This window comes from Chenopodium album, chromosome 2 (assembly GCF_948465745.1).
Source record: "Chenopodium album chromosome 2, dcCheAlbu1.1, whole genome shotgun sequence".
NCBI lineage: Eukaryota > Viridiplantae > Streptophyta > Magnoliopsida > Caryophyllales > Amaranthaceae > Chenopodium > Chenopodium album.
In genome coordinates this window covers 31,139,488-31,154,493 of record NC_137835.1, presented here as the reverse complement: position 1 = coordinate 31,154,493, position 15,006 = coordinate 31,139,488, and the positions used below count along the sequence as shown (strand labels likewise).

At 36.0% G+C, this 15,006-nt stretch overlaps 2 protein-coding genes across 2 annotated transcripts; both read left to right on the top strand.

The window, feature by feature from the left end:
• The first annotated feature begins 1,750 nt into the window (after positions 1-1,750).
• Positions 1,751-3,015, top strand: LOC145571194 (uncharacterized). Its single transcript, XM_081630267.1, has 2 exons — positions 1,751-2,082; positions 2,652-3,015. Exons 1-2 carry the CDS (start codon positions 1,751-1,753, stop codon positions 3,013-3,015), a joined length of 696 nt encoding a protein of 231 aa, XP_081486393.1.
• Positions 3,016-3,342: 327 nt separating this feature from the next.
• LOC145571189 (uncharacterized) lies at positions 3,343-4,002 on the top strand. Its single transcript, XM_081630262.1, has 2 exons — positions 3,343-3,555; positions 3,664-4,002. Exons 1-2 carry the CDS (start codon positions 3,343-3,345, stop codon positions 4,000-4,002), a joined length of 552 nt encoding a protein of 183 aa, XP_081486388.1.
• The last annotated feature ends 11,004 nt before the right edge of the window (positions 4,003-15,006 follow it).

Below are 15,006 nucleotides of genomic sequence, written 5' to 3'. Positions count from 1 at the left end.
ATTCTCTCTTAATTCATTCATCTCTTTCTTTCTTTCTTTAAACTTTGTTTTCTCATACAAAATTCCGCATTCACAAGATTTAGAAACACCTAGCCATATTCGAAGTTGCCTTTGCCCTAGACGTGAAAGGTTTAATTTCTGGGGGTTTGGTCCCAAATCTCTATTTCCATTATTTAATTTAATTGTTTGATTATTATTTTCCTTGAAGTTACTAACGTGTGTATTTTGTTATTAGAAAGAAGTACGAGGCATCAAAGTAAGTACTTTATTGGTTTTTATTGATGTTATAATGTAGAAATCATGTTTAAATTGTTATTATGATATTCCTAGTATCATGTTTAGGGAAAAGGTTATAATATTAAATATGAATCCTACGATGCTTCTTATGTTCTTCCTAATATTTATTCATGTTAGTATCATGTTAGGATTAAAGATTTGATTTTTATTGCTTAGTGACATGCTAGGGTTTGTTATTAATCTTGTTAGTATCATGCCAAGGATCTTGCTATTATTATTATGCTTTAACATGATCTATGATTATATTTATAATTGTTATGATTATAATTTTATTGTTGTTATAATTATTATTATTATGATTAACATGATTATTATAATTATTATTCATGATTATGATGATTTATTATGTTACTTGATATATATTATATATTTATTGTTATTGCTTGATCACACCTTTTATGCATGTTTAAAGGGAATTTGTATTTGTAATCACGCTTAATAAGATAATTATTAATCTTGTTAGGGTTAATATGATTATAATTCAAGAGATCACCAATAATAGTTTATTTGTGCATTATATTCAACCAACATAGATAAACAGGTTTAGGGTTAATCCTAATGATTGCATGTTAATTAAAAAGCTCACATGAATACGATCAGAATAAAGTAGAGGTCTATTATTAGGGCAGGTTCAATCTCTTTTAGGTTGGATTTGTACCTTCATCCCCGAACCCTTATTTGGTTCTAGACCTTATGGAGTTGACGATCTCTTGGATCGTTAAGGGGTGTAACCTTCATCCTATGAACGGTTTACAAGTTCCTAAAAAACTTGTTGGCGACTCTTTTGCTCTATCTTCTTCCCTTTTGGACGCCACCGTACTTAGTGTATGATCACAGTGGGGTTCGAGCTAGTGGAATTAAAGCTTGAAATTTATTCCCTACACCTATTAAAATGCGACACGTGTCTTATAACCTTAGAAACCGGTTACTAAAATAATCCAACCGGTTAGGGACTGTTATTGGAAGATGGGGGTCAAAGGTTGGATTGTTTCTGGAATTTCAAAAGGTGGGATTGTATATGGAATGCCGACTAAAGGTGGGATTATTATATTACATTTTTTCATTTTTAAATGAATTAGGATATGTCAAGTTCTTCAAGCAAGTCTAGGACAATGGGAAAACAAGTAGATCTTCGTCAAAAGTTTTTTAAAAAATTAAAATCACAAGATAATTCTTGTTCTTCACCCACACAAAGTGAGACACCTCCTAATCATAATATGCAAAATGGAACCATTAGTATTGAACCAACTGATGTGGATGAATTAATTGATGTGAATGATGTGGATGAATCAATTGATGTGAATGATGTGGATGAAGAATTTAATGTGGATATAGAAATGGGATATTCAAGTACTAGTAATGAATCGTTTGAGGTAGAGGGAGAGGAAGAAGAAGAGGAATTGGCTTATGATGTTGAACTTCTTCCTCATGATCCGGGACTAAGAATGGACTAATGGACTATCCCCCTAACCAAAGAAATCTGGTGAGGAGAGCCTACATTCTTAAAAAACCTTGTCTACCAAAAACTCATAATTTCCCTCAAGGACAATGCTCCAGAAAATGTCGTGTTAGTGTGAACTGGTTTAATAAAAGAGATTGGCTTGAATATAGTATTTCAAAAGATGCCGCATTTTGTTTTGTATGTTACTTGTTCAAGCATGAAGTTGAAAATAATTGTGGCGGTGATGCATTTGTTAATGGAGGATTTAGAGCATGGAATAAACCGGAGAGGTTTGATAAGCATGTTGGTGGAGTGAATAGTGCTCATAATGTTCCTTATGAGAGGTATGTGAATCTAAGAAGAGGAAAAAAAATCAATTGTCAAAATATTTGACAATGCAAGTGAGGCATAGTACAAATTCAAAAATATCATATTCATTTGAAAGCATCATTAATATGTTTGAAATTTCTTTTGGGGCAAGGTTTGACATTTCGTGGGCATCTTGAAAGTGAGGAGTCATAGAATCAAGGGTAATTTCTTGAACTTTTGAAATGGCTAAGGGGAAAAGTGGAGGAAGTTAAAAATCATACTCTAGAAAATGCTCTTAAAAATTGTGTATTGACTTCTCCTAAGATTCAAAAAGACATTATAACTTGTTGTGCAAAAGAAACAACTAGGCGTATAGTAGAAGAGGTTGGTGATGATTACTTTGCAATATTGGCGGATGAGTCAAGTGATGTGTCCGAAAAAGAACAATTAGCTCTTGTGTTTGCGTTTTGTTGATGGAAAAAGTGGAGCGGTAATGGAAAGATTTTTAGGCATTGTTCATGTTGGTGATACTACTGCTTTATCTTTTAAAAAATGCAATAATCTCTTTGCTTATGGAACACAACTTGAGTCCATCAATTATTAGAGGTCAAGGATATGATGGGGCTAGTAACATGAAAGGTGAAATAAACGGGCTTAAGGCTTTGATTATGAATGACACTCCTAGTGCATATTACATTCATTGTTTTGCACATCAACTTCAATTGACTCTTGTTGGCGTTGCTAAAAAAAATTATAATTGTGGTTGGGTGTTTGAGATTACTACAAACTTGTTGAATGTAATTGGGGCTTCTTGTAAAAGAAGAGAAATGATTCGAAAAAGTCAAGCTCAAAAGGTTGCTCAAGCATTGGAAATAGGGGAAATTGATAGTGGGTCGGGATTGTATCAAGAAGTTGGTTTGAAAAGACCCGGATACACGTTGGAGATCACATTACAAATGTGTTCTTAGCATTATCTCCTTCTTTCCTACAATTGTTGAGGTACTTGTGCACATTGGCAAACATGGTTCATCGGAGGATAAGTTCAAAGCTCAAATTGTGTTGGGTTCGTTAGAATCATTTGATTTTATTTTCATGGCTCACTTGATGTTGACTATTTTTTGATACACTAATGATTTGTGTATTGATTTGCAAAGAAAAGAACAAGATATTGTTAATACCATGAGACTTGTTACTTCTACAATGAAAGTGTTACAAAAAATGAGGGAACAAGGTTGGGATATTCTCTTGAAAAAAGTAACTTCATTTTGCAATAAACACAAAATTGATGTTCCAATATGGAAGCTAATTATGTTCCACATGGAAGATCAAGGCGTTTTGTTGAGAAAGCTACAAATGAACATCATTTTCGCGTTGGAATTTTCTTGGAAGTGATTGATTTGCATCTTCAAGAACTTGATAATCGGTTTGATGAGAAGAACATGGAGCTACTTACTTGCATGGCTAGCTTAAGTCCTAAGGATAACTTTTCATCCTTTGACAAAGAAAAGGTACAAAAGCTAACCTCATATATAAAAGATACTTGTCTTATTGTTATTATATATTAATACTTGTCTTATTGTTATTATATATTAATACTTGTCCATTTTTCTTACAAGGTGCTTAAACTTGCTTCTTTGTACCCCGAAGACTTTTCACATAATGAGTTGTTGAGTTTTGATGATCAACTTAAAGTGTTCAAGCAAGTCATGTTAGATGATGGAAATTTTCGAGATTTGCATGACATTAATTCTCTTTCAAAGATGCTTGTCAAAACCAAGTTGCATGAGACTTATCCTCTTATTTATTTGCTTATCAAGTTAATGTTGATTCTTCCCATTGCTACGACAAGTGTTGAAAGAGTCTTTTCGGCAATGACATACATCAAAAATAAATTGAGAAATAGTATGGGTGATCAACTTATGAATGATTGTTGGTTACTTTCATTGAGAAAGTAGTGTTTTTACAAGTCCCCGATGAAGATATCATTGATCGATTTCAAAGAATGAAGACTCGGAGGATATTTTATTAGTAAATGGATTTTGGGATTGTAACTTTTTAGTATTAAACAAGTATGTACCCGAACTATTTGTATATTGTACCCGTTTTTTAAAAACAGGTTTATGTTAGTTGAATTATCGAAATTGTCCTCCCTTTGTCAAATTTCTAGGTCCGCCACTGCCCGGATCGCCCATCTTCAGCGACCTCCTCCACCACCAGACTACCCTCCCTTTCCCCCTGATTACATCCCAACAACCATCTCCTTGATTTTGAAAAACCCTAGAAAATTGATTTGGGGGTTTTAAATAAATTTTGTGCATCTTTCTTGCAATTGATGCTTGTTTTGGCTTTGATTATGTAAGTATGTGATGCTAGGGTGATTTAGAAACAAATTGGACTTGATTTGGATTTGATTTGAGCATGTTTAAGTATATAAGATCCAAATATTCGAAGGGAGGTGGTAGTCGCTGTAGGGAATAATTTCAAGCCTTTAAAAATCCCACTAGCTTGAACCCCACTGTGATCATACACTAAAGTACGGTGGCGTCCAAAAGGGAAGAAGATAGAGCAAAAGAGTCGCCAACAAGTTTTTAAGGAACTTGTAAACCGTTCACGAGGTGAAGGTTACACCCCTTAACGATCCAAGAGATCGTCAACTCCATAAGGTCATGAACCAAAATAGGGTTCGGGGATGATGGTACAAATCCAACCTAAAAGACATTGAACCTGCCCTAATAATAGGCCTCTACTTTATTCTGCTCGTATTCATGTGCGCTTTCTGATTAACATATAATCAATAGGATTAACCCTAAACCTGTTTAATCTATGTTGGTTGAATTTAATGCACAAATAAACTATTATTGGCGATCACTTGAATTATAATCAAATTAACCCTAACAAGATTATTAATTATCTTATTAAGCGTGATTGCAAGTACAAATTCCCTTTAACATGCATAAAAGGTGATCAAGCAATAAATATAAATATCAAGCAACAATAATAATAATCAATCATCATCATAGAAATAAATTATAATTGAAATAATCATGATAATAATCATAAAAGAAAATAATCATCATATTAATATTAATTGAAATAATTATCATAAATAAAATAATCATCAAAATAATAATATTCATAATCATTATAACAATTATAATTATAATCATATTCATGTTAATATTAAAGCATAATAATAATAGCAAGATCCTAGGCATGATACTAACAAGATTAATAACAAACTCTAGCATGATACTAAGCAATAAAAATCAAATCTTTAACCCTAACATGATACTAACAATCATAAATATTAGGAAGAGAATAAAAGGCATCATAGCAATCATATTTAATATTAAAATTACCCTAGACATGATACTAGGAATATCATAACAACAATGTAAACATGATGTCTACATCATAAATCAATTAAACCAATTAAAGTACTTACTTGGATGCCTCGTACCTCTTTCTAATAACAAAATACACACGTTAGTAACTTCAAGGAAAATAATAATCAAAACAATCAAATTAAATAATTGAAAGAGAGATTGGGGACCAAACCCTTAGAAATTAAAACCTTTCACGTCTAGGGCGAAGGCAACTTCGAATATGGCTAAGTGTTTCTAGATCTTGCGAATGCGGAATTTTGTATTAAAAAGCAAAGTTTAGAAAAGAAAGAATGAATGTAAGAGATGAATGAAAGAAATTGAATGAAAAGAATTGATGAATGATTCGATTGTAGATGAATATTTGCGAATGATTTGTGAATGAATGAAGAAGAGAATTGATGATTCTTGGTGAATGAAAACGGAGTTTTTAATACGATATTTATAGAGAAAATCATCCAAAAAAGATAATTTATCAAAACAGAGTCTGAAGACCGCAAAACCATCTTGGCGCCAGCCCTGGCTAATTGGCGCCAGGACCAGTGGCTAGCGCTAGGCGCCAATGGCTGGCGTCTGGTGCCAATCCTGGTTCCAGGCGCCAAGGCCTGGGGTTGGACGCCAAATTGGATTTCAACGCGTTTTCGAAAATCTGATCAGTTTACCGTACTGGAAGATAAAATAATATAATTTCAATCGAAAATGCTATTTGATCTTGATTAAAACTCTGAAGAGTCCTAATTGAATTAGGAATGATAAGACCTTCTAGAATGTTCTAGAAGACTAAAACCATTCCTAATTACATTAGGAATGATAAACTATATTAGGCCCTCCCCTAGATCATAGGGCCGTACTTAAAGCTCAAACCGGGCCCAGTTTAGTAAATTGGCCATAAATTCCTCAATATTCATCGGAATCGGGCTTATAATATATCGTTGGAAAGGTCTTTGCAAGCCCCATCCAACTACACCACTATTGTACCCATATCATGGACCAACCAAACTGGATTGCTGTTCTCTTAAAATAAAGTTTTCAAAATCAGGGAGAAGAGAAAAGAAAATAAAACTTTTCGCAACACTAGACCTTTCCACACTTTCGCTTCATTCGATTATGATTCGACGTGAAAGGTACTCATCACCGGGTTTGGTTTTGGGGAGACACAAATGGGTGTCTACAAAAGCCCCCACTTTGACTGAGTTTGGAGAAACGCAAGTTTCGAAAACGAAAGTCAAAGTAACGATAGGGACGGAGAATGATTCAGAACATTCTGCGATCCTAAACCACTCTTGTAATGCCGATACCTACAGACTAGCGTTATTTAAACAGATAAAAGAGTTAAGAAACGCGTATCTTGCACCGTCGAGCACACGTCTCTGAAAGTAACCGATTTGTTGCTGTACTGCCGTTGTTTTGATGACCTCCTACAAGCTAGAGAATGCCATCCCGCTTGAAAACCGCTACGCCCGTAACTGCTTCCAATATGGAAGATTGCTTCGCCTGAAACGATCCTCCTCCGCTATGATAGTATTCCACGTCCAAGGGAATACCATCGAAGATTGCTTCTCTTGAAACAATCCTCAGTTGTTTGTGACAACTCTCCACAATCTAGGGAACGCCACCTTGCTGTTTCGATGTTCACTCGTCTCTGAACAAAAAGCTTCTTTTTGATATGACTCTAATTTCCGTTGTGATAGTCTTCAAAAAGATCACTGCTTCTTAATGTTTGTTATGTCAGTACGTCGGCGCTTTGCTGCTTGTGAACCAGTATGTCGGTGCTTTTGCTGTGATGACAATCCTCTTTTCTTTGGGAATAGTTGCCAACACAACTCTTGTATGATGTATGACAATCCGATTTAGGGAAAGTTGTCAATGCCACATAACAATCCATCCTTGGAAATGTGGTCACGATGAAGCGACAATCCGTATTTCGGAAAATTTGCCAAAATCCAATTTTTGGGAAAAGTTGCCAATGCTTCGTAACAATCTTTCATAAGAACTTTGCTACGATCGACAATCCACATCTTGGAATATAACTCTTGAAAGCAATCCACCTTGGAAATTTGCCAACGCTATGCGACAATCCTTTTAGGAAAAATATTGCCACTATTGACAATTCGCGTCTTGGAACATTTGCAAAAAAAAAAGAATCGATCGACAATACACTTCGGGAAAATTTGCCACTTGCTGAAATGAATGACAATCCACGCTGAGGAACTTTTGCCGATATTTATGATGAATAGAAACCTACAACAATCCTTTGGGAAATTTTGCTATATGGAACTGGGTGCATGACAATCCAATCTCGGAAAACTTGCCAATGAGCCGATGAACGTACGACAATCCGAACTTGGAAAAACTTGCCAAACAAAGAAGGAGCACGACAATCCACGCTTGGAAACTTTGCCAGAGATGACAATCCAATCTTGGAAAAATTGTCGTTTAAGAAGAATGCGCGACAATCCATATTTGAAAATATTGTCGTTTAAGTGATTGTAATGAGCCAGTGTTTTAGGCGCTTAAGCTAAGTGAGACGATCTTTTATCAGGTCAATCACTTACTACGATTGTAATCGAGCCGACTACTAATCATGTCAAATTGCTTATAGGGGCTAACTGGCGTACCAAGGAACCCGAAATTGCTGCATGAGGTCAAAATCACCTTTCTGAGAGGCTTCGAGCTCTGTCGTTGTTAAGATATCTCTGGCGCCAAGAATTGGAGTAGGGTCTTCCCTATTTTGCTGCACCTGTATTTATTTTTTACTATAGAACTTTGCCAATCTTTTTAATCATCTTAGGGTTGACCTAAGGTTTAGCGTTGCTTGACTCATTGACTTGACACGACTCAAGGTATAAACTTGACTCGATGTGATTGGCTGACTCGAGGTTGACTCGACTCAAAGTGAAATGACATGTGTGACTCAAATCAAAGTGATATGACATGACATGACTCAATTTGTACATGACTCGTGTGTGCATTGTAATGTGATCGTGCGACTCGAAAATACCAAAAAAGCAAAAATTTTCGAAAATGCCAAAAAAGCAAAAATTTCCGTCATTTTGTGGAGGGTACCGACTTTCTCCCGAAAAAGAAAGACGCGAAAAAGAATCGAAAGTGAAGTTTGAAGATGCATGTTGAATGAGCTTAGTCAAACGTTGTTTGATACTGTCTCTCAAGGTTCAAGGATTAATTCATCCTAGGCTATCTCAACTGTTGACTCCATGATGAAAGTATTTGGGTAACTTAGGCACGGAGGCTAAGCACTTCATACTTCGTGATGTAATGACAATTATGGTGATGTTGACGAAGCATGCTTCAGCGTTAAGATTTCGTGACAAAGGGTTCCTAAGGGAAATATATTTGGTCATGTATGCGTGATGTGTGTGATAGTGACACTAAAGTTAGGCCGCAAGAGCTAAGTGTGTGGAAAAAAAATATTATTGAAAAGAGTCAAATGGTGGTGACTCTTAGGCTAGGTAAGCTAATGATGTAGGGATCAAGCCCCCAAGTCTAGCTCTAAGTGAATAGGGATGAGCATTGGAGATCCCTTGATATGATCATGGTGTAAGTGTGTGAATGTGAATATGAATGCATTTTTATTACGGCCGCACCTCGATGTGGGGTTGCCTACGTATCCGTTAGGAATCAGGCCGAACGTAGCTCTAGCCAAACCTCGCACAAGTGTGTGTATACCTCAAAAAGGTTTTTTTAAGGGTTGTAACGTGGTTAGGCTAAAGGTTTAAAGAAGAAGGGGATAAAGGCTCAAGACCCTAGATAAGCCCTCAAGGTGTGCAACCTTGCTTTTGAATATTTGTATTTTCATGCTTGAGGTTTTCTACTCGTTTTTTTTTTTAGCTCTTTCTTTTGCTTTAGCATTTATTTTATTTTTATAAGGTGGGCAATCCCGATCATGCGGTCTATCACTCACTTGGCATTCATGTTTCTCAGGCACGGTACCGAGCACTCGATAAGAGACGCAATCTGAGACATGTTCTTATCGAAGATACTTTCATATCAAAGACATTGGAACACTTACCCTTTTGTACACTTGTTTTCGTTTTTTATTATTGCTTATTTTTTGCTATTTCTTTCTTTTGAATTTGCTCAAGCTTTCTTTAGAATTGCATAAGTTGCACGCCATCCCATCCCAAGGTTAGATAGATGTAGGTTGAAAAAAGAAAGGTCTATCGTTAGACGAGGCTCAAAGTGGTTTATGAAGAAAGGATTTGTAAATTAGAAAGGCGAAAGGAGATATGATGTGGCTACAAGGGGTGCCTCAAATCATTGGTATACCTTGTGCTTAATTCGACATGGATTTTTTTTTTTTTTAGGGAAATTCTCTCTGATAATCACGAACTTTATTTTTTTCTCAGTGGTAAAACCTGAAACTTTTGATTATCAATGGTAATCACGAATTAATAAAATTAATCTAATGGTAACATTAATGATATTAAAACATCATTAAACAATTAACCAGGGTTAATCTTAGGTTAAGTAACAATAGATTTACATTAATACCCTTCAAAATATTTTTTTTAAACAAAATAAAAACAAAAAATCCAAACCCCTCCCCGACCACCAGCCAACCACCAGCCCTCCTCCCTTTGCCGGCCTTCAGCTTGGTCCGGCTGACGCGTCTCAACCCTCTACCCCGCCGGAGACCCCCACCAACAACACTCCAATCCCAAAACGAGTTCCCCTCCCTTATTCCCGACTCACCCTCTCTCTCCTATCATCACCACCAAATTAAAACCGCTTCTCGGGGACGCGAAAATCAGCCATCCTTCCTTGCCGGAATCAACCACCCTCCTCCCTTCCCCGATTTCGTCTCGTTTCCCGAATTTGGGTTGAAATTTCAAGGTTATTTTTGGTGATTTTGGGGTCGAATTTGTTGATTTTGGGGGTCGAATTTATCGAAATTGTTGATTTTAGGGTCGAATTTGTTGGTTTTGGGTTCGAATTTGTTGGTTTTTGGGTCAAACTTGTTGGTTTTGTGATCGAATTTGTTGATTTGGGGTCGAATTTGTCGATTTTTGGAGTCGAATTTGTCGATTTAGGGGTCAAATTTGTTGATTTTGGGGGTCGAATTGCTACTTTAAGGGTCGAATTTGTTAATTTTTGGAGTCGATTTGGTTAAATATGTTGATTTAAGGTCGAATTAGTGGTCGATTTTGTTGATTTTGGGATTTAATTTGTTGGTTTTGAGTCGAATTTGTCGGGATTTTGTTGAATTCGGGGTCTAATTTGTTGAATTCGTTGCTGTCGCCGCATTTGGTGCTGCCGCCGCCCTCTTTTTTCCGACCTTAACAACAGTTTAACAATGGTGGTGGTGGCTTTAATGGAAGAAGATGGAGGTGGAAAGAGCTGAGAAAGGAAGAAGATGGAGGAGGAAAGACATAAGGGTATTTATGTCTTTTTACTGTCCAATAGCTAAACCATGGTAAAGAAATTAACTATTTGTTTAACTTAAGTTACCATTAGTTTAAAAATATTAATTTGTGATTACCATTGATAATCAAAAGTTTTAGGCTTTACCACTAAGAAAAAACAAAAGTTCGTGATTACCAGAGAGAATTTCCCTTTTTTTTATTATATTTGATGCAATATAATGAAATGATCATATATAAGGAAATAAATGCTCATTTTATTAAAAAGGGAAAAAGGAAAACTCTACGAAATTAATCTAAAGGAAAAGAAAAGGTGCCTATGCTAGACTTATTGGGGAAAGAAAAGATGAAAAAGAAATAGAAAAAGAGGCCATGAAATCTTGTCGTTGCAGCTCGCCTCTTGTCTTGTGTCATTCGCTTCATCATCACCCAGTCTTCTCGCTAGCTAGAGGCAATGGGACCTTGTTTGCTTCTATGGGGTCATCGACTTTAAGTGCGAGAAGTTTCAGTGTCTCGGTCACAGTAGCCAGTTGATTCTTAAGATTATTGACTTCTTCTTAAGTTGCCATTATCTTCTTAGCCCTCCTCTTTTGACGAATCGGTTTATCAAAAAGCTAGACCTGAATAAAGAGGTTGTCCTTGATTAATCGCCCTTCTCTCCTCGACCAAGTACTGTGGAAAAGGAAATTGGGGATATTTATTGTTAATTATTTAACTCAAACTCTATTCGACATGCAATGGAAGGAGGAAGTGAAGAAAAATTGGAATAGAATGTGAAAGAAGATTTAGGTGGAGGGGTGTGAAGAATTAGGAATAGAATGTACCCTCAACTAAAATGACGGAAAAAACCGACTCATGCATGGACCTAAGACATGGCCATGGTGATGTATACTCAAAGTGTGTGCTAAGACTAGTGAGTGTAGGTGACATGTTGAGACTTTTGTCATGACCATGTGGCTAGACTATGTGAGTAAGACTCGATTAATGACTCGATACGGTGTTATTGACAGCAAAAATTAACCGAACTAATTAGCAAACTGGTTAATTAGAACCTAGGTGATGACTCGACAAATAATCCGAACTGTCGGCCAAGCGACAGGACTGGCGTCACACTATGGTGATTGGCGCCAGACTTTTTAGTAAATGTCTGGCGCTACACACCATACAGTGGCGCTACAGCTCAGATTTTGGCACCAATATTGGAGCTTTGGTCTGGGACTGTTTTCGGTATTATTAGTCAACTGGGGTATGCCTAAAGTCGTACTAGGTCAATTCCGATTAAAAGAAGAAAAAAACTTTATTGACTCAAATTAATTAATTAATTAATTAGGCAAAGTTCTTTAAGTCATTAATTATAATCTCAACACAAATCAACAAACGGTTAAGAGGAGCATAGAATATATATGCACAACCAATAATGCACAATTAGTCAAGTAGACACAATATGATGCAATGAGTTCGCAACCTAACCATGGCTCTAATTCTCTAAAGTTTGGGATATGGTTTAGTCAAATAGGGTCCATGGTTAATTGTCCAGATGCACCGCGTAGAAGCCTAACCGTGAAGGGTTAACGCGTGTGGATAGGACACCGCGAGTTTTTAGAAAAAACTCACTTCCATGGTTTGGTGAATTCAACCTCTCAGATGTACCCTTTGTTGCCAGAAGCGTTCAATCGGGTAGATAGAGCATGAATTCCCAGAGGGTTATGTCCATATGTAGAACACATATGGGTTTCAGAAAAGTGAGAAAAAAAATTCAATCAGGAAGTAGGATCGAGCAAACAATACGAAAAACCGGTCGAAATTAGAACGCATATTTCTGGCTCGGTATTGAGGGAAATTGGCGCCAGCAAACAGAGACTGGCGCCAACTTTTAACTGTAGTGCCTGGCGCCAATACTGGCGTCTGGCGCTACGGCTAAAAGTTTGGCGCCAAGCTCTGGCCCCTGACGCTACTTCCCACATGCCTCAGCAGCTTTCTGTGCTCAATAAAATCATCAAGTTTCGCGCGGTGTTATTTCAGTCCTAGTTGTGAAAGACATTTCTCAAATTTCCTACGTGTAAAATCCTATGTTTTTGACTCATTACGGATGGTCTTTCCAATGAGAACCTTTTTATGCATATGACACAATGTTAATCAAAATTACGCACATGAAATACTTAGAACTTTTCGAGTCTCATCCACTCATTCTAAATCATTGCCGAAACAAATTCAGGAATTAAAATAGAAATCCTCCCCAGTGGAGTCGCCAAAAACTGTAGGGAATAATTTCAAGCCTTTAAAAATCCCACTAGCTTGAACCCCACTGTGATCATACACTAAAGTACGGTGGCGTCCAAAAGGGAAGAAGATAGAGCAAAAGAGTCGCCAACAAGTTTTTAAGGAACTTGTAAACCGTTCACGAGGTGAAGGTTACACCCCTTAACGATCCAAGAGATCGTCAACTCCATAAGGTCATGAACCAAAATAGGGTTCGGGGATGATGATACAAATCCAACCTAAAAGAGATTGAACCTGCCCTAATAATAGGCCTCTACTTTATTCTGCTCGTATTCATGTGCGTTTTCTGATTAACATACAATCAATAGGATTAACCCTAAACCTGTTTAATCTATGTTGGTTGAATTTAATGCACAAATAAACTATTATTGGCGATCACTTGAATTATAATCAAATTAACCCTAACAAGATTATTAATTATCTTATTAAGCGTGATTGCAAGTACAAATTCCCTTTAACATGTATAAAAGGTGATCAAGCAATAAATATATATATCAAGCAACAATAATAATAATCAATCATCATCATAGAAATAAATTATAATTGAAATAATCATGATAATAATCATAAAAGAAAATAATCATCATATTAATATCAATTGAAATAATTATCATAAATAAAATAATCATCAAAATAATAATATTCATAATCATTATAACAATTATAATTATAATCATATTCATGTTAATATTAAAGCATAATAATAATAGCAAGATCCTAGGCATGATACTAACAATATTAATAACAAACCCTAGCATGATACTAAGCAATAAAAATCAAATCTTTAACCCTAACATGATACTAACAATCATAAATATTAGGAAGAGAATAAAAGGCATCATAGCAATCATATTTAATATTAAAATTACCCTAGACATGATACTAGGAATATCATAACAACAATGTAAACATGATGTCTACATCATAAATCAATTAAACCAATTAAAGTACTTACTTGGATGCCTCGTACCTCTTTCTAATAACAAAATACACACGTTAGTAACTTCAAGGAAAATAATAATCAAAACAATCAAATTAAATAATTGAAAGAGAGATTGGGGACCAAACCCTTAGAAATTAAAACCTTTCACATCTAGGGCGAAGGCAACTTCGAATATGGCTAAGTGTTTCTAGATCTTGCGAATGCGGAATTTTGTATTAAAAAGCAAAGTTTAGAAAAGAAAGAATGAATATAAGAGATGAATGAAAGAAATTGAATGAAAAGAATTGATGAATGATTCGATTGTAGATGAATATTTGCGAATGATTTGTGAATGAATGAAGAAGAGAATTGATGATTCTTGGTGAATGAAAACGGAGTTTTTAATACGATATTTATATTGAAAATCATCCAAAAAAGATAATTTATCAAAACAGAGTCTGAAGACCGCAAAACCATCTTGGCGCCAGCCCTGGCTAATTGGCGCCAGGACCAGTGGCTAGCGCCAGGCGCCAATGGCTGGCGTTTGGCGCCAATCCTGGTTCCAGGCGCCAAGGCCTGGGGTTGGACGCCAAATTGGATTTCAACGCGTTTTCGAAAATCTGATCAGTTTACCGTACTGGAAGATAAAATAATATAATTTCAATCGAAAATGCTATTTGATCTTGATTAAAACTCTGAAGAGTCCTAATTGAATTAGGAATGATAAGACTTTCTAGAATGTTCTAGAAGACTAAAACCATTCCTAATTACATTAGGAATGATAAACTATATTAGGCCCTCCCCTAGATCATAGGGCCGTACTTAAAGCTCAAACCGGGCCCAGTTTAGTAAATTGGCCATAAATTCCTCAATATTCATCGGAATCGGGCTTATAATATATCGTTGGAAAGGTCTTTGCAAGCCCCATCCAACTACACCACTATTGGACCCATATCATGGACCAACCAAACTGGATTGCTGTTCTCTTAAAAT

Excerpts from the sequence above, each read along its gene's own strand:
- LOC145571194 (XM_081630267.1), top strand. The coding sequence starts at position 1,751 with ATGGACTATCCCCCTAACCAAAGAAATCTGGTGAGGAGAGCCTACATT. Across the intron at positions 2,083-2,651 it reads CATAATGTTCCTTATGAGAG|AGGTCAAGGATATGATGGGG; the intron begins GTATGTGAATCT and ends ATCAATTATTAG.
- LOC145571189 (XM_081630262.1), top strand. The coding sequence starts at position 3,343 with ATGGAAGCTAATTATGTTCCACATGGAAGATCAAGGCGTTTTGTTGAG. Across the intron at positions 3,556-3,663 it reads CATCCTTTGACAAAGAAAAG|GTGCTTAAACTTGCTTCTTT; the intron begins GTACAAAAGCTA and ends TTTTCTTACAAG.